The 20,711-nt window shown below is 37.1% G+C and overlaps 1 protein-coding gene across 1 annotated transcript in view; it reads left to right on the plus strand.

The window, feature by feature from the left end:
- Nucleotides 1-14,761, plus strand: part of LOC121105909 (Y-box-binding protein 1-like) — a 155,089-nt gene extending 140,328 nt beyond the window's left edge. The window contains 4 exon segments of the mRNA XM_040644567.1: nucleotides 13,835-14,037; nucleotides 14,040-14,256; nucleotides 14,258-14,487; nucleotides 14,490-14,761. Of these exon segments, the coding sequence (XP_040500501.1) occupies nucleotides 13,835-14,037; nucleotides 14,040-14,256; nucleotides 14,258-14,487; nucleotides 14,490-14,761 (922 nt within the window).
- The last annotated feature ends 5,950 nt before the right edge of the window (nucleotides 14,762-20,711 follow it).

Genomic DNA, 20,711 nt, shown 5'->3' on the forward strand with positions numbered 1-20,711 from the left:
ATCTAATGTTATCTAAAGGAAATTCTGTGGTACATCAACTTTTGGGATTGGCACTTTTCTATTCACCATAATTCTCTGGAGATTCATCCTAGTTCTTGAACATATGAATTTTTCATTCCTTTTTATTGTTGAGTAGTAATCCATGACAGGGATATACTGTAGTTTGTTTAACCATTCACCCATTGGAGGACAACTGGGTTGTTGTCAGGTTGTTCATGAATAAAGCTTCTACAAACATTTATGTACAGGTTTTTATGTGAACCTAAATTTTCATTTCTCTAGGATGAATTTCCAGGAGTGCAATTGCTGGGTCAAACTGTAGTTGCATATTTAGTTTTTAAAGAAACAAAATGTTTTCCAGGATGGTTGTACCATTGTATATTCCCACCAGCAATATAAGAGTAATCCAGTTTCTCAGCATCCGCATTAGCATTTGGTGTTATCACTATTTTTTGTTGAAGCCATTTTGTGACCTCTCACTGTGGTGTCAACTTGCATTTCCCTAACGGCTAATGAATGTTGAACATCTATCTTTGCATGTGTGTACTTGGTGTGTTAGTCTGTACGGGCTGCTATGACGAAGTACCACAGACTAGGTAGCTTATAAACAACAAAAATTTATTTCTCATAATTCTGGAAGCTGGGAGTCCCAGGTCAAGGTGCCAGCGTGGTCACATTCTGATAAGAGCCCTCTTCCTGGTTGATAGCTGGTACCTTATCACCGTGCACTCACATGGTAGAAAGGCTACAGTGCTCTGTGGGGTCTCTTTAATAATAACACTAATTTTGTTCTTGTGGGCTCCACTTTCATGATCTAAGCACACCCAAAGTCTTCACTTATAATACCAGCACATTGGGCATTAGGATTCCAGCTTTTGAGTTGAGGGAGGACACAAACATTCGGACCATAGCACTTGACATCTGTTTCTATAATGATGTTTTGTTTTTTGCCCATTTTTAAATTAGATTTTTTTTTTACTGTTCAGTTTTGAACATTCTCTGTAGATTGCAGATACTGGTCCTTTTACTTTACAAGTATTTTATCCCACTCTGTAACTTGTCTTTTCATCCTCTTAACAGAATATTTTGCAGAGTAAAAGTTAACTTTGGTGAAGGCAAATTTATTTGCTTTTTCTTTTATGGATTGTACTTTTACTATTCCATCAAAGAACCCCTTGTCTAACCCTAGATCCCCCCAATTTTCTCCTCTTCCCAGACATTTTTACAGTTTCACAATTTAGATTTAAGTCTACAATCCATTTTGGGGTTTTGCTTATTTGTTTAAGGTGTGGGACTTAGGTAAAGGGTTGTTTTCTATAGATGTCTAATTGTTCCAGAACCATTTGTTGAAAAAGCTATCTTTCTTCTACTGAATCACGCCAGTGCTTTTCTCAAAAGCAGTTGTTATTTGTTTGCATCTGTTTCTGGATTCTTCTGTTCCATTGGTCTATGTGTTTATCCTTTGGTTAATACCATATCATTCTAGTTCCTTGTCTTGAAATCAGGTAGACTTACCGCTTTATTCTTTCTCAAAATTGTGTTAGCTATTCTAATTCTTTGTCATCTCATATAAAATTCAAAATTAATTTTGTCTGTATTTACAAAAAATCTTAGAGATTTTTATGCAAATTTCATTAAAGCATATATAAATTTGAGGAAGAATTCCCATCTATGCTATGTTGAATCTTCCAACCCATAAACACATATGCTTCCCCATTTATTTAGCTCTTCTCTTTTTGTAGTTTTCGTCATACAAGTCCCATATCTTTGGTTGTAATTAAATGTATTGTTATATTTAAATCTATTTTTTTAATAGAACATAAACCAGATAAGAGAGCATGAGTGGGAAGTGGGGTGCAGAGGGAGAGGAAGAAAGACAATCTTACACGGTCTCTATGCCCAGCATGGAGCCCTACACCAGGCTCAATCTCATGACCCTGAGATCATGTCGTAAGTCAAAGTCAAGTTGGATGCTTAACCGACTGAGCCACCCAGGTGCCCCTCTACTTCATTTTTTGGAAGGGGGTGATTATAAATGCTTTAGTATTTTTATTTCAGTTTCTATGTGTACATTATTTATAGCACTACAATTGATTTTTGTACTTTGATCTTGTATATTTGACCTTAGTGAAGTCACTCATTTGTTACAGAAGTTTTTGTTGATCTTTTGGGATTTTCTTTTCTTTTCTTTCTTTTTTTTTTTTTTTTTCCCCTTATGTAGATAGTCATGCCATTTACCAGGAGGGGTAGTTTCCCCCACTGCTCACCTTTCCGATTTGTTATTTCATTTTCTACTTTCTAGGGCTGACTAGGATTTCTCCTACAATGTCAAATGCGAGTGGGGAGAGCATGCATTCTGCATTGTTTGCAATGGGAACAAGGGAGAAAGTATTCAGTCCATCACTATTGCGTGTACTGTTAGCAGTAGGATTTTGTATATATTCCTCATCACATTGAGGGAGTTCCCCTTTGTACTTTTCAAAGCACTTTTGTCATGAATAGAAGTTGAAATTTGTTAAATGCCTTTTCTGCATTGACATATTTTTCTTTTCACCCTGTAATTTGGTGCATTTTTTTTTCTTGTGGGGAATCTGTACATCTCCTAACAATTGTTAATTGAGTAAAGAAAGTAATGAAATTGTTAAGCTTAGATTTCCACAAATTAGAGTATGTGATAGAATTGTGGTGGATTTCTGCTGGAAATTGAGGACTATAGATTTAGGGGTTAGAGTCAGACCTTATTCTTCTTACAGTAAGTATGTAGGTACACAATCTGGTATGTAGGAGTGTGTTTATTTCTGTATTTTTATGTAACCAAAACACAGGAACGTGTAGTAACAAACCTTTAATGCCTGCCTCTTTCTCTTTTTATTTTTCCTTTTCTCCCTCACCCAGTTATTCCTTTAATGAGTGAATGGCACCTGCTCTAAAACATTCCGGACCCTCACCCTAACTGCACTGTTGCCACTTTCTCCTCTAGAACATGAAATTTTCCCCATCTTCCCACTTGTGCTACTTTACTGAAGGTGCTGAAAGGTAATTCTCATTCTTAGTAAATAGATGTTCTGTAAGAACAGTTATCAGTGCTCATGTCTATTTTGTTCACTGTTGTGTGTGAAGTAATAGCTTAGTATTTGGTATATAATTGCTTAATACTTACTTGATGAATGGATCAATTAATCCAGTAGTAGCTAGATAGGAAGCACTGTGCTAGCCCCTAAAAGACCTTTATTATCAGAAAGTTTTTTTTTTTTTCCTAGGGGCTTATGATTTTGTTATAGAGATAAAGTGTATTTTCTTAGATAGTATAATAGATTATAAAAAACTAAATGACTGCTGTAATTAGTGGGCTGGAATTCAAAGATGAGCCAGAGCCTGTGGGTTTTTCCATAGGGGGATGATAGAGCAGAATTTGAATGGGAGGAAAAAGGAAACATGTGGCCTTCTGCGATAGCTACGTGCAGCTCAGCGCATGTGAGCTCAGCTCAGTAGGTTCATGCGAAAAAATAGTTGATAAGAAAATTTGGATTAGAGGGTTGACTTCTACCCTCCCCCCCACCCCAAATTTTGAACCAGACTTGCATACCTGGAATAAATCCCCCTTGGTCATGGTATATAATAATTTTGATATTTTACTGAATCCTATATATTAACAAAGTTTTTTGCATGTATATTCTTGAAAGGTATTAGTCTATAGTTTTCTTAGTACTGTCTTTCTCTGGTTTTGGTTTTCAGAATAATGCGAACTTCGTAAAATGAAGTATTCTCTGTTTTCTGGAAGAGGTTGTATAGAATAGGTGCTAATACTTTTCCTTTTTCTTTAATTCTAGAAAAAGAAAAAAACAGATGGACCAGAATATCCTCTTCTGGGAAGTTGTTAAATTATAAATTCAACTTCCTCTATCATTTCTTTTTAGGGTGGGTATGCTGGTAACAAGTTCTTTTAGTTTTCCTTCATCTGAGAATGTTTTGATTTCCCCTTAATTGCTGAGATCTGTTTTCATTTGATGTAGGATTCTGGGCTGACAATTCATTTCTTTAAGCATTTGAAAAATGTTGTGCCACTTATTTCTGGACTCCACGTTTTCTCGTAAGAAATATACTGTCATGCAAATGTTTTTCTCCTACAAGTAGGTGTCATTTCTCTCATGCAGCTTTCCAGATCTCTTCTTTGTTCTTTTCAGAAGTTTCACTCTGATGCTTTTTGTTTGGATTTCATTGAGTTTGTCCAGTTTTTAGACCGCTTAGCTTCCTGAATATACAAGTTTATGATTTTTGCCAATTCAGAAAAGTTTTCAGCCATTATTTTTTTTCAAATAATTTTAGTATTTTCCTTAAGTCAATTAATTAACATATAGTGTATTACTAGCTTCAGAGGTAGAGTGGTTCATCAGTTGTTCAGCCCTTATTTGACTACATTTTTAGCCTTATTCTTTCTCCTGTAATTCTGGGACTAGACTTCTTGCATGTTAAATATTTTGTTATAATCCCACATCTATTTGAGTTTTTGAAAGAGAATTGTTTTTTCTTTTCTCTTCTCCATCTCATGGAATTATTGGGAGGACTAGAGATAGGAGCTGTAGGGTAAGCTTCCAGAACCACTCCCAGATGCACACTGCTGATTTGTCCCATTCATGAAAGCATAGTTGTCCCTATGAGAAACCACACAGCCTTTGCTGCCCCTGGACTAGCAAAATGGATGCCCCATATCCAGCGTGTGTCCCTACATATCTTACTCCTGAATCAAAGTCTCATATTAGTGTATTACACTAGTATACCCATGCATCTATCTGCCCCCCAAGCAGATAGTGCCCAAACAGCAAGGGGGGCTGGGAAATGTAGGCTCCCCCTGCCCACGAGCTTTATCGAGGTGTAATTGACATATAACAATATAAGGTTAAGGAGTACAACATGGTTGATTTCATAGACTTAAATATTGTGAAATGATTACCGTAGTAGGGTTAGTTAACATCTCCAAAACCTCATATAATTATCACTTCATTTTTATGGTGAAAATATTTAAGATTTACTCTTTTAACTATAACTGCCGTAAGTTACCAACTTATCTTTCAACTGAAAGTTTGTAGTACTTGACCAACATCTCCCTATTTCCCTCACACCCAACCTGCCTCAGCCTCTGGCAACCCAACCAACATTCTACCCTGAGTTCAGCTTTCTTAGATTTCACATATAAGTGATAGCATACAATATTTGTTTGTCTCTTTCTGACTTATTTCACTTAGGATAATGCCCTCAAGTTCCATCCATGTTGTTGCAAATGGCAGAATTTCCTTCTTTCTCTTGGCTGAATAACCTATCATTATATCACATGGTACTACATCCTTTTTAATCATTCATCCATAGATTGATAGGTTATTTCCATATCTTGGCTATTATGAATAATGCTGCAGTGAGCTTGAGAGTGCAGATATGTCTTGAAGGTCCTCTGAAGATTTCTTTTGGATATATACCCAAAAGTGGGATTGTTAGACCATATGGTAATTCTATTTTTGAGTTTTTAAGGAACTTTCGTACTGTTCCCATAGTGACTGTATCAGCTTAAATTTCAGCCAGCAGCGCACAAGGATTCCTTTTTCTCCACATCCTTGCCAATACTTATCTTTTGTCTTTTCTGTTATAGTCATTCTAACAGGTGTGAGGCTATATCTCCTATCCTTGTGGTTTTAATTTGAATTTAACTGTTGATTAGTGATTTTGAGAATCTTTTCATGTGGTCGTTGGCCATTGTCATCTTTGGAAAAAAATATTTAGTTCCTCTGCTCATTGATTAATCGGATTGTGTTTTGCTTGTTTTTCTTCTAAGCTGTAGCAGTTCCTTATGTATTATGGATATTAGCTCTTTATCAGGTATACGGTTGGTAAATATATTCTCCCATTCCTTAGGTTCTTTTTTCATTTTGTTAATTTTTTTCTGTGGAGAACTTTTTAATTTGATATAGTCCCACTTATTAAATTTTTACTTATATTGCCTTTGCTGTGGTGTCCTATCCAAAAAATCATTTCCAATACCAATTTTAATGCATCCGAATGGGAAAGGCAGAAGTAAAATTGTCTCTGCAGATGATGTGGTCTTCTATAGAAAATCCTAAGGATTCCACCAAAAAAACTGCTAACTAATCAAATTCAGTAAAGTTGCAGGATTCAACCTCAACATACAGAAATCCATTATGTTTCGCATATACTAACATGAAGTATCTTAAAACAATCCCATTCACAAATAGCATCAAAAACAATGAAATATTTAGGAATAAACTTGACCAAGGAGGTGAAAGATCTGTACACTGAAAACTGGAAGAAATTGAAGACACAATAAAGTGGAAAGATCTCTCCTGTTTGTGGATTTGAAGAATGAATGTTGTTTCCATCTTAGATCTTGTTAAATTGTCCATACTACCAAAAGCCATTTATAGATACAATGTAATCCCTATTAAAAATTCCAAAGGCATTTTTCAGAGAAAGAGGAAAAAAAAACCCTAATATTTGTGTAGAATCACAAAACACTTTAAACAGCCAAATCAGTCTTAACAAAGAAAAACAAAGCTTAGAGGTACCATGTTTCATGTTCTCAAACTTATACAAGGCTAAAGTAATCAAATCTGCATGATACTGGCATAAAGTAGACACATGGACCAATGGAACAGAATCAAGAGCCTTGAAATAAGTCCTTGTATATATAACCAACTAATATTTGACTAAGGATACAAGAATACTTAATGAGAAAAGGATAAATGTGTTGGGAAAACTGGATAATTAACTGCAGAATAATGAAATAGGGCCCTTAATTGATACCACTCAAAAAAATTAATTTGGAATAGATTTAAGATTTAAACACAAATATTTCTTTTTAACGCATTTTTCTCTCTGTTCAGATGGAATAATTTCTGTTGTTCTATATTTCAGTTTACTGACTATTCTTTTCCCTCCATCCTACTGTGGCATCCATCCATTAAGTGTTTGTTTGTTTTTTAGCTTTGGTGGTTTTTTGTTTTTGTTTTTGTTTTTGTTTTTTTTTAGAACTGAAAAACACAATTTTTTTTTTTTTTTAAGTAGGCTCCACACTAGTTGTGGAACCCAATGGGTTTGAACTCATGACCATGAGATCAAGACCTGAGCTAAAATCAAGAGTTGGATGCTTAACTGACAGAGCTACCTAGGCACCCCAGTTTGAGAAATTATGTTTTAATCCTGTTAAGTGTTCTTTAAATATGTGAGTTCATTCTCTTTATTCCAGGAAAGTCTCCTTCCATTATAGTTGTCAGTATTTTGTTCCACTGATTGGATTTTCTTTTAAGAATTTCTTATATATCTATGTTGCATGATTTTTTGCCTGTTTTCTATAGTTATTACTTTCTCCAATTTTTAAAATTCATTCCTTTTTTTACATTCTTATTTTTTCCTCTTTATTTCTTTGGAGGTTCATTCTGGGGTATCTGTTTCTTCTTGTATGCCTTCTGGTTTAATCTACGTTTCTCTCCATACATCTACATCTGTTGCTTAACCATCCTTAAATGCCTCAACATTTATGATGATGTAAAATTCAGATTTATGTTTCATTTGACAGCTTCTATAATTTTCTTTCTTTTGTAATAATAGATCCAACTTTTTGTTCTCCAGCCATATTTTTTCCTGATGTGATTTCATTTTCATAAGTATATAATTTAGATTCCATCTTAGATCTTGCAGTTAAGCTCAATTAAAAATATTGCAATTTTTTCATTGTTTATATTAAGAAAGACAGTTTCCTGTATTTTAGGAGGAAGTGCCTGTTTAGCAGAAATTAAGATCAAGATTGCTTTTCCAGGTTCAAAACTAGGTTTCCTCTTTGGTTTCACCGTAATAAATTTTAGAAAATATTTATCTGCATAGCTGTATCTTATATCACATTTGCAGCTTTTTTTCTTTGGTTAGAAGTCTCTTTTTATTATATATATATATAAAGTATGTGTGCGTGTGTATGTGCGTGCATGTGTGCGTGTGTGTGTATGTGTGTGTGTGTGTATATATATATATATATATTTTTTTTTTTTTTTACCTTGAACAAATGGTGATCTGCTCTGATTGGTCTCTGTTCATTGTAGGGTTTTAACTATTTTGACATCCTGGATGGTTCAGGCTGCCTCAATACCTTCAGAATTGTGCAGTCCTCTTATACACATCTACATATAGGAACCTGTGAAGCTTCCAGTGCTTATGACAGTCCTATGTGTCCATTTGAGTCCCCCACTTTGAGTGGAGACCTTCTTTTTGAGAATGAATACCTGTTGGCAATTTCTGGCTTTCTTGGTTTTTAGGAGCCCACCAAGATTTCCTTTGCATTCCCTTTTGCTTGTTCTAGCATAGCTGCTGTTTTCCCTAACTTGCTGCTGTTAGTGTTTTATAAATATACTTGCTCTTTTACTGGGACTTCTGGGATAATTTATCATTTCATTTTGTAGTCTCTTCTGTTTATTACTGCCTAACAAATACGTCCAAAGTATATTGTCTTAGAACAACAATTTATGGATACTTTCAGGTCATGGTTTGAGGCATGGCACAGTATGGGTGTTTTTGTTTCTGTTTCACACTGTTTGCGACTCCAGGTGAGATGACTGGAATGGTCGAGAGTTGGAATGTCGGGGAGCTTGCCGAGCCTCTTTCTCTCTCCACATGGCTCACTAGGCTTCCGCAAACTAGAGTGGCCTCAAGGTATTTGAAGTTCTTGCATAGCAGCTAAAGTCTCCAGGAGATCAAGATGAAAGCATCCAGATCTCTTAAAAGCTAGGCCTGGAAATGGCATAGAGCCTTTTTTTTTTTTTTGCCTACTGTTACTCAAAGGAGTCACAGGCCACAGTAAACTCAAGGGCAAGGCAAATAGATCTGTCTCCTGAAGGCAGGAATGCCTAAGAACTGTGTCCTCCTTTAACTCACCATAATAACCTAGTTAGCCTTTTGAAAAATAACAGCTTTATTGAAGTCTAATTCACCTATTCTGTAATTCATCCATTTAAAATGCACAATGTAATGATTTTTGGTATGTGAATGGAGTTGTGCAACTCGTGCACAATTTTAGAACATATTTATCACCCCAAAAAGAAAACCTGAACCAATTAACAGTGACTTGCATTTCTGTTGGTTTTTTTAAAAGGGATTGGGAGATTAAAAAAATACGGCATGGGACTGCCACCATTTTGTTCAAACTTGTGATAGGTTTTTATTTAAAGGGAATATTTCTGGTTTGAGATATGTATTATTGAGACGAAGGCACAGATGCAATTTTAAAAATACATCAGTAATATGAGATTTTACCTTTCCTATTTTCTACCAGATGTTATAGGGAACAAATGAAAGGATGAAAATAAAAACAGTTTTAAAAAGTTGAAAATCCATTCTAAATATATTATTTATTATTCCTCAAATATTAAACAGGAAAATGAAGTATTTTGAGAACATATTACCATAGATTTTGTGTATTTCTCAGTAGTTACAGTATCAGTCTTCCTGTATTAAATTATGAATATACATATTCCTCACATTTAAAGCAGTGAATGCTAAAAATTTTTCCAGTGAAGTGAATGTTCACCTTTATAGTCCTTTTTTTCCTTGAGAACCAATTTAAAAACTGAACTTAAAAATGGAGAAAACACATAGGAACAGGAGTGGGGGTGGGTTGTAGGGCAGTGCCTCGGTAATAAGCACTCGGTCCTCCAGTGCTGCTCCTACCCTGCCCTTCCCCCACACCTCCTCCTTCTCCCAGCCTGGACCTCTGCGGCAAGGCTGCCTACGTGCCGCGGTTGGATGACTGTATGACTGACAATTTTCCTAAATTGGGTTTTCTTAAAAGGGAGAAACTGGATCTTCTCTCACTGAGGATTGGGGTGATCATGCAACAGGTACTACCAAATTGTGATGCTTTTGTCTTGGAGACATGTTAAGCAGGACCGGCCATTGGGATAGCAGGTATACATTGGGCTACTCCCGAGCAATCAAGGTGTATGGTCCCTATCTAAAGACACATCTTACTTTATCTTTTGAACTTTTTCTGAGTCACTTGGTACCTGAGGAATTGGGTACGGCTCTCGTTTGGTATAGTCTTTCAACAAAGACTAGTCTAGTTGAGCGATGGCAGCGGGGAGGAGGATGGGTTTATAGTGAGGTACGCCTCCACCCATAGGTAATGGAAACACAACATACTCACTAATTTGAAGAGAAAGCTTCAGCGACCTGCACCTTCCAAACCTGACTAATTGAAGGACTTTTTTTTTTCTTAATTGGATTCACATGGAAGTCATTTGGTTTTTTTGTAAAATTATGCCCCAAAAAATCCCTAATACAGCATGAAAGANNGTCTGCTATGAGCAGGCAGTTTAAATTCTCTCCCCAAACTTGATTCTCCATTTCTCTACTGCTGGAGATTATCTTGGGCTCAGTATGTGTCTAACCTTAGTTTCTTTTCTTACACATTAAGGATTCTAGTCCCTGCCTCACAGGGTTATGTGAAGGCATATCAAGGTGAAATATGCAAAATGCCTTCTATACTTAGTCTTATTTAAAGTCTTAAATTATATAGTAGGTCTTACTGTTCACTGGTGAAGCATTTGGGCTCCAAAATGGAGATTTTTGGTTCTAAATTGCTGTTTTATAACTTATTTAGTGTGTAGCTTATATACTAACCTCACGAAACCTCTGTTCTGTCTGTAAAATGAGGATGAAACCAATGCCTTCTTCGCAGGATTGTTTTAAGAATTGAAGGGTATGCTATATGTAAATATTGTAGCCTAGCACCTAGAAAATGCTAAGCAATTATAGGTGTTAGTTATTATTAATAGGATCATTGTTCATGTTAGTGCTGACAATAGAAAAGCAGATGAGAACATTTACTTCCCCAAGGTTTGATCAAGATTGTTCTTTGTTACTTGTTTTCTACAGAAGTCTGACAAAGATTGGAGGGTCCCCCCCCCCCCAGGCTCTGTGTCTGTTCTTTTCATGTACAAATATGGTTTTCTTTGGTACATTGGCATCTTAAATTCTGAGGCCGTAAGAGACCAGTTGGTGAGAAAAGGCTTACCTGTTTGTTGTTCTGTCAACCTGTCCATGAAGCCCTACTCTGTCAGGGCCCCGGGCTTGTTGGATATACTGGCATAGAGGACAGTGTATCCGCTCTGTCTCCACTCCTGGACCCAGCGCATTTTTTGCCACTGAATCCGCATAAGCCTGGACTCTTGGCGCAGACAGGATCTAATTCCCCGAAGGAAGAGGTACTACTGACCTAGAATCACGGCATTGTGAAGTCCCGCCATTCGATCCTCTGGTTTTTCTCAGCTGTGTTGTGAGCATCTCCTGTCTGACTGTCATGGTGCAGTGCGGTTTCATCTGTTTCCTACCACTGACCTAGATCCTCTTCAAAACAGACCATAATGTTAGAACTCTGTTCTTAGTTCAAGATTAGAGACTGCTATCATAGCTGGGGTGAGGCTAATCTGGACTCGCTTGTCTATAAAGGAATCTATAACTCTATAAAGACATTTTCCTTTTTGTTTAAGCGCTCAGGGTATGTGTTACAAAGGTCTCTGCCTTCTGATGTATAAAGAAACAGCTTGTTCATTTCTGACAAGTGATCTGATCTTTGTCACAAGCTACTGGCTGGGTTGAAACAGTCCTCTTCAGGTGTATGTTCCGTTTTTCAGAATTCTACTTTTTCTATTTCTCCCCAAGATGGCGTCTGCATATAAAAAGGAGCTCACGGTCTACCTTGGCTTCAGAGAAAGGGCTAGAGTTGTGTGTGTATTCTTATGCTACTCTCTAGATTTTTGCTGGGTTCTACAGCAATTCTTCCCAGCCTGTCCTAGCTAGATTTGCTGGCGTCCTCTGCTGGAGTTTGAGGCTGAAGAACATGGTATCTCTCCTTCTCTTGGCTTGGACAGAACCTGGGGTCCTATCTACCATCTTGACCCAACTTCAGTTCTTCCAAGTACAGTGGCTGCCACAGAGGCCTGGCTGTGATTCTCTTTTGCTTAGTAGCCTACATGCTCTGCTAGTGAGGTGTTAATAGGTGTTAACCCCAGCTGATCATTCCATCAATTACCAGACAGCGCATCAATTAACTTCCATGACCCTCCTTAGGGCATGTGAGAATTTCTGGATTCCTTCCATGACCTTATAGCCAAATTGGAGATCTCCACTGAGGCCCTGTCTCTCCCCAGCTCTGCCATGTCTCTGACTTCACACTGAAACCCTTCCCTAGGTTGGCTGCTGTCCTTCCCAACTGCCAAAGCTAATGAGGAGGAAAAAACCCTCCAGAGTTACCCTCTGGAGGGTAACCCTCTGTCCTTAGATAACTTTTCAGACCTTTTCTTCCTCTAGAACCTTTATCACTTCTCTTACTCTCATTCTCTGCTAATGATAATAAAAGAAAAACAATCAGAAGACGGTTTGCCTTGGTTTACCCTTTCTTATGTTTCTACCTATGTATATCAAAGCTCATGTGTTTTCCCTTAACTCCTTTATATGAATGAACTGTGTAAATTCCTAGCAAAGGAAATGCCTCTATTTGTGCCCAAGGTCTCATGCCCTTATCCTTTTAAGAACTTTATGGTGATTCTCCTTTCTCATTCTTGCATCCTCCATTCTCTTTCTGTTGAACTTTTGCATGAGCATATTAGTGATTTCTCTTAACAAAACAAACTGCCTCTATTTTTTTTTCCACCTACTCCCCTCATTTCGTTCATTTATAGCAAAGCTCCTAAAGATTTGGCTCTGTGCATTTACTCTAATTCTTTCTTCTCTTCTGGACTGAACCTACTGAAGTCAGATTTCACACCTGGAACTCTTAAGAATGCTTGTGGTCTTCACCAGTGATCTCCAGGTTGGCTAAATCCATTGCATTTATTCAAATATCTTAAAGATGATTCAGAATTAACATGTCTCAACCTGAACTCCTCATCTTGTCATTCCCATCTCAAAATCAACATCCTCCTTTACTTCTTCAAAATAACTTTTCTATATGGTACTGGAGTGGTGGATACATGACTCTATCCATTTCATAAATCCATACAAAATGTTTGGTTTTAATTTCATAGGATAAAATACAAAGCAATAAAAATTCAATGATGGCACTTCTTTATTCAAACTCCAAAGTTTGAGCCAAAGTCCTTATAGTGGCCTACAGGTCCGTTCTGCTTTAGTCCTACTGCACCATTTGTAGCTCAAACGTAGAAGACACACTCTTGTTTTAGGATCATTGTACAATAGCCAAATAATGTAGACTAATACTGTTAACTTCAAAAAAAAAATTGTATTTTCTGGGTGCCTGGGTGGCTCAGTCATTAAGTGTCTGCCTTCGGCTCAGGGCGTGATCCCAGGGTCCTGGGATCGAGCCTTGCACCGAGCTCCCTGCTCCTCCCTCTCCCACTCCCCCCTGCTTGTGTTCCCTCTCTCGTTGGCTGTCTCTCTCTCTCTGTCAAATAAATAAATAAAATCTTTAAAAAAAATTGTATTTTCATAATTGGCCTAGTATGTGGCTAGTTTTTTTTTAAATGGCCAAGGGGCATTTTAAAAGGAGTTTTATCTCTAGTATGAATTTCCAAAACCAAACTTATTATTAGTCATTCTCTCTATAGCATCATTTTACTTTTGACTACTTAATCTGTCAAATAATGAGAAAGGATATGAAAATATGTCACAACATCGAGAGTTTAGTATTTAACATGATCAGGCCTAGAATGAACCAATTAATCCAAAAGATCTGTTAAGGCTGGGAATAGAGTCTGATACAGAGAGGGAGCGGAGAGCAGACCCCAGAGAGCCCTGAACAGCCCCACCGCCCTCGCTGGCCTAGTTACCATCACACCTGGGGAGGCAGCCGCAGCTGCCACCGGCTCACATCGCTGGCGCCTGCTGGCGGGGACAAGAAGGTCATCACAAGGAAGGTTTTGGGAACAGTAAAATGGTTCCGTGTGAGAAACAGATATGGCTTCATCAACAGGAATGACACCGAGGAAGATGCATTTGTACACCAGACTGCCATCAAGAACAGGAGCCCGGGAAGCACCTTCACGGTGCTGGAGATGGAGAGACTGCGGAGCTGGATGTTGGGGAAGGAGAAAATGGTCCGGAGGTAGCAACTGTGACCCGCCCTGCTGGAGCTCCAGTGCAGGGCAGTAAATATGCAGCGGACCGGAACCATTCTAGACACTCTCTGCGGCGCAGGGGTCTGCCACGCAATTCCCAGCAGAATTACCAGAATAGTGAGAGTGGGGAGGAGTGAGGGATCGGAAAGTGTCCCCAAAGTCCAGACCCAACAGCGCCAGCCCTTCCGTAGGCGACGGCTCCCACCTTACTACATGCGGAGACCGTCTGGGCGTCGACCACAGTATGCCAACCGTCCTGTGCAGGGAGAAGTGACGGAAGGTGCTGCCAACCAGGGTGCAGGAGAGCAGGGTAGACCAGTGAGACAGAATATGTATTGGGGTTGTAGACCACCATTCCGTAGAGTCCTTCTCCCCAAGGACAGCCTAGACAGGATGGCAATGAGGAAGGTAAGAAAAATCAAGGAGATGAGATCCAAGGTCAGCAGCCATGTCACTGTCGGTACCGCCACAACTTCAACTGCCAACGCAGACGCCCAGAAAACCCTAAATTACGAGATGGCAAAGAGACAAAAGCAGCCGATCCACCAGCTGAGAATTCCTCCACTCCTGGGCTGAATAGATGCCGGCTTACCATCCCTACCATCATCCGGTTTAGTCACAGCATGATGGAATGAAGATGAAACTCTAGTAATAAGAAATGAACAGAAGGTTGGAGCTGAAGACCTTAAGTGCTTGCTTTTTTGCCCATGGACCAGATAAATAGAGCTATCTGCGTTATCTGTGTAGCATGGCATTTTTATTGTTTTTCCTAAAGATGTCTCTTCTTGGTAATGACAAACGTGTTTTTAAAAAAGCCTGATTTTTCTCAGTATACACTTAAAAGTTTTTAAATTGTTAAATATCTGGTCAAGTTGAGATTTTTAAGAACCTCATTTTTAATTCATAATAAAAGATTACAATTTGATTTTTTTCAAAAAAGTCAATAAATGTCAAATACCCGTTAACAAAGATCTTAAATAATTAAAATAAAAACAAAAACAAAAACCTAGGGATAAAGAGAAATAATGTATACATGTTGAAACTGTTTTCTTTCTTTTCTTTTTCTTTCTTTTCTTTTCTTTCCTTTCTTGTTGAAAACATCACTTACATTTATTTGCTAATCTTTTGATGCAGGGCCAAAGCCTTAGAGTGTGGGCCCTAACCTGGAGTTATATTATTTGTGTGGCTTAACCACACCTATTATGTAAGTTCTGTCATTTTAATTGGATTTTTAAAGTGGAGAGTTCAGAGACATTTTTGAAAGTGATCTGAGTATAGAGTAATGTGTGTAGGTTTTTACAATATTTGATCTAATATTTACATTTGTGTCCCCACACCTAACTTGACAGGAGTGTTTAGAGAGTCACATTGATAGAGGCTTTACAAACTCGTTAAATTTTAAGTATAAACTATTTTTACATATAATTAATACATAGTATTTAATATACACTAGCAGTTTCAATATCAAGTACTACAGATATAAACATATCTGGGAACAAATATGACTGAGCCTTGGTAAGCATACAGTTCGATTTGTGGGAATAGAAGGATACGAGCATGCAGTGGGAGCAACCCATCAGTGGTTAGTGTTCGGAATGCTATGGATAGGTCAGCATGTTTTGCAGAGAAATAGAAGTTGTCTGTTAATCTAGGGAGTCAGTTAAGAGGGCTCTTGCTGCATTACTGTGTTTCTGTTAATGTCAGCTTTTATTTTCAACACATTTTTTTGCTTTGTTTAATGCTTTATTTGATGCATAAAAGTTGATGACAGTTATAGCCTTTGAGCTTTGCTCTTTCATACATAAAAGTAACATTCTTTGTTCCTTTGAAGCTTTCACGTCAGATTTGAATTTGTCTCTTACTGTTACTGCAACCTTTCTTTAATGCTCCTTATCTCTTTGCTTTGTGTTCTGTTATAGAGTTTCTTTGATATTTTTCCCTTTTGTAACTTGGAAGCCTCCAAATTGCTAGAGATCGATTTTAAGAATTTAAAAAACTTTCTGGATTCTGGATTACTCAAATCAGCTTCAGTAACTGTCAACTTTGCTCTTTTAGATGAAGTGTTGGCAAATTTCCAATTTTTTTCACTCTCCTAACTTATATTTTGTAATATGTTTTCCATAATCATGATTCTTTATATAAACATGCACACATTCATGTATGTGCACACTTAAGCACACGTGCACACACTCAAACATACTTAATGCCCACTAATAAATTCCTCTTTTATTCGCTACTTATTTAGGTTAATTTACTCATGTATGACTTCAGAAAGCTTCCTCCCCCTGCAGTGGCACATAAACAATGTACTTTTCACACCATGTTTTTATCTGAAAAATTTTCTTAAATTGCTTATTTTCCAGAATGGCAATTTAATAGACTGTAAATTTCATGAACCAGAATCTTTTCCTTTTAATATTAACAAATGTTAGTAGACATTAAATTGCATTTAATGTAGTCAAGGAGAAAAAAACCCTACGTGATCAAATTGCTTTTGTTTGTGGTGAATCCCCCCCACCACCCCAGATGCTTGGAGGCTTTTTTTAATTTGCTCTCAAAAATGACTAATTTCATTAGGTGTGGAGTGAATACTTTTTAGATACAGATTTGATCATAAATATGTTCTTTCAGTACAGTTCTGGTTATTCCATCCCATCTGTTTTCTCCTGCAGGAAATCTTATTTCCAAATGTTGGATATCTGTTCTCTGTTCTCAGTGTCTCTCATTTTTTTCCTTAGACTGTATTCTGGGTGATTCTTAAAGCCTCTCATCCAAAGTAGTGATTTGATGTTTAAAATTATTGATTCTACTTGGCCTTTCAATAGCTTTTAAGCATATATATCATCTAATACCTTTTAAAACTCTTCAGAAATTAAAAAAAAATATAGTGTGACCGACATCATCTTCATCTTGATGTAAGTATATTTGCTTATCATTCATAGAGTCTGTTTCATTTAATTTTTTTTTTGAGAGAGCAGAGCACTTTTCACTTAAAGTTTTCTTTTGCAGAATGCCTGGGGGGCTCAGTTGGTTAAGCGGCTGCCTGTGGCTCAGGTCATGATCCCAGGGCTCTGGGATCGAGTCCTGCATCAGGCTCCTGGCTCAGAGGGGAGCCTCTTCTCCCTCTGCCTGCAGCACTTACTGCTTGTGCTCATTCACGTGCTCTCTGACAATAAAGAAATAAAATCTTTAAAAAAAAATAAAGTTTTCTTTTGTTATTTTGATACAGCTTCAAAAGCGTACTTTTGCATCAGTACTTTGCTATGTTACAGTTTCATTTTTATGTGGCGGATCTTTTTCATGAGTTTTTATAGGACTGAATGCATTGCAGCAGCTCTAAGTAGTTTGGCCATTTGTTCCAAAATAGTAGAGGTGGATTCTCCTTGGTTCTCCTCTTTGCTTATCAAGCTCTTATAATTACGCCCTTCCAAATTTAACTAAAATGCTGGATTTCATAAATAAATGTTATGAGTTTAGTCATTCATTAGCCTGAGGAAGTATGAGCATTTTCACCTTTGTGGTGATTTCTTTCTGGAAAGTTCATTCTTAATATCCATTAAAAGTATGGAACTAAGGGCTTTTCTTCCCTATTTAGTTTTCTCTTCAGTCTACCTTGAGTTCTAGAAAGTTTGACTCTATACAATCCTTTTAGTTTTCAGCTTGCTCAGTTGAGGGAATGCTGTATCCCTTATTCCTCTGGGGATTTGACTGAAAGTCTTTATTGTATATCTTCCTTCACAACCTTAGAGTGGGGGTAGGAAAGAAACAGTGGAGCATTTCTTGTCTTTCCCATGGCAGCACAATTCGTCTAGCCATTAATGCTTCACATTAAAGCATTTTGGACAAAATACTCTTGGTTTACTTCATGCAACACTACTGATTTCTTGTTAAAAGGATTTGTGTAGCAGCCCATAGTGTCTTTTCTTCAGTCTGTATTATAACTTGCAGGCATTCCCGTGTTTGGTACCATCCCTTGTTTTCAGTGTTCTGGAATCTCTTTGGTCATCACAGTTGGTTTCTGGCACAGAGTGTTGGAATAGACCCATTGATTCCTAGTGTGTTATCTTTTCCAGAGGATACACTCAATGTGATTTTTGTTACTCTCTATCTATACGTCATTTTATCCAGCTCTTCATCCGTCACCCGTTTCATGAAGTAATTAGTCTAAATGTTCTGTTTTCTCCTTAATACTAAACTCCCCTAGACTTTCCTAGTCTTGTAGAAAGTCATCTCAAGCAGCTGATGACTTTTTTTTTTTAACTATTTAAAAAATATTTTATTTATTTGAGAGAGCGAGTGAGAGAGTGAACACAAGTGGGGGAAGAAGCAAAAGGAAAGGGAGAAGCAGGCTCTCCACTGCGCAGGGAGCCTGATGCGGGGCTCCATCCCAGGACCCTGGGATCATAACCTGAGCCAAACACAGATGCTTAACTGACTGAGCCACCCAGGCACCCCAAAGCTGATGATTTTCTATCTTTGTCTACTTTTGAACACATCACGACTTCCAATCCATAGAATTACTACTATTCAGGGAAATTAAGTCCTACAACTAAAGCATGAAGCACAGTGCTTGCCATGTGGGACTTAATAAATGTTAATTCCAGTCCCTTTGCCTTCCCAGGTGCTTTCATTGTCTAGTTCCTCTTTGGTTCTCTACATCCTAAAAATGCTGAATAATTCTCTTTAAAAGATAGCTCTCTTGGTACTTGAATCTCATATTGGTTATAAACCACTAACAAACTCTGTAGTCAGCAAGTGTTTTATGTTTCGTAAGCATTTGCTTGGGTTCTTTGTACGTTCCTAGATGATATATACCCACCAGTTATAAGAACAGAATAGATACTAAGGAATAGAATTCACTAATAAAATGGGAATATTCTTTGCTTTTTTTTTCTTCTTTTTTTCTTCTTTACCATTACTTCTGGATTCCTTACCCTCATGGGCACTTGCTTTCCTTCCATTTTTCCTCAAGTCTCAGTGGGGTTGAATCTTAAGCAATATTGAAACTGTAATTTTTTCTTGAAAGAAAGTCCCGTGGAAAATAACATTTGCTTGACATTTTTTGGTTTCGGTGGAGGGTTTTGTTTTTGTTTAAATCTGAATACAATATTTTCTGCCAATTTTGAGTTATATAGAAAGGAAAGTACATTTATTTTTTCTTTAAAAGGCGTACTGAGCCTTCTAAAAATTCTGTATTTATGCTGAAGGCAATTAATTCTATATTTCAAATTTGTTTCAGGAAAGAATCTAGAGCTAAATAAAAATGTTGCATTATCTTATAAATGATTAATGTCTGTTACAAAAAAATGCATCTTTAGTGTAATCTCAGTGCCTTAGTTAATGTTGAAAACATTGAAAGAATTCATAGGTTCAAATTAGATTAGAACAAATTACATAGTCAGAAAAGAGATCTTGTTTTGCTAGTGAGAAATGTACGTACACCAAAATGTTCTTCCTTCCAAAGTCTTCCTTTCTAAAGTTTTCAGTGTAGAGGATTATCTTTTCAATGATTTCTTTGCTATTTAATAAGCTAAACTACTCTTACTGCAATTTTAACTTTTTCCTGTACCATTATATTTCTGTGATATTGGAAACTTCATTTGACTCAAGTAGATGCTGTCTTCCCAATAAATGGGTTCATTTAAAGGAATCTGAGAAGAATACTTCACAAAATGCCTTTCTGTAAGACTTTCAATTTTTTACAGTGGTTACGATTGGATATTACTTTATTTCTTCCTATACTCCTTCCCTTTTAGAGTCTTGTTTCTTAGGTAGCTTAATATAGATAATCAATTATATCTAAGGGAAAAGTTCAAGTTAGTTAAAGAATACCTTTTGTTAGAGATATGGACTTTGCAAAATCCTTCCTGAAAATTGATCATAATTTTCATTTATTTTGAAGTATGCCTTTAGGTTTTTGTTGTTTGTTTGTTTTCCTGAAAAGCAACAGTATGGACATGCTGGTAAAATTCTACACACTAATCTTTCCCTGCATTACCAAGCATTTTAGAAAAGTGTAAGAAAAAGTTAATATCAGAAAAATTTAAAGCTGAACCACTACAGTGCTCCTTAATATTGCTGCTTCTGAATTTGGAAACTTCAGACACTAGATACTGAACTCACAGGGTCTGGTGATGGCAGTCAGGAGCAAATATAAATTTCTGTTCACTGTATTTATATAATTGTAGAAAATATTAAAATACATCTATGGATTTTGTGTAAAATACACTTGACAATATTGAAATGTGTTCAGGAAATTTGTAGTTATCATATACAACAGAATATACATTTTAAATAACAGAATAATTTAGAATAGTTTGTATGGTTGGTACATTTGGTGAAATCTTTCTAATGAAAGAAACTTTCACTCCTGTAGCCTGTGTGATTTCTTCCTGCCTAGCATCCTTTCTCATTCTTGTGGTAACATAATCTTTTCCTGGGAGAAATTCCCTGTGATTCAGGTGAAGGTCACTGATTTCCAGAAGCCACAGCTTGGACACAAGCCTCAGGTTGCCGACCAGAGCATGGTATTCTGCCCTTCTGACCAGCTACTGTGATTCATTCAGAAATGGACACATGGCCCAA

The sequence above is a fragment of the Ursus maritimus genome, unplaced genomic scaffold (genome assembly GCF_017311325.1).
Source record: "Ursus maritimus isolate PB19 unplaced genomic scaffold, ASM1731132v1 scaffold_3, whole genome shotgun sequence".
Classification (NCBI taxonomy): Eukaryota; Metazoa; Chordata; class Mammalia; order Carnivora; family Ursidae; genus Ursus; species Ursus maritimus.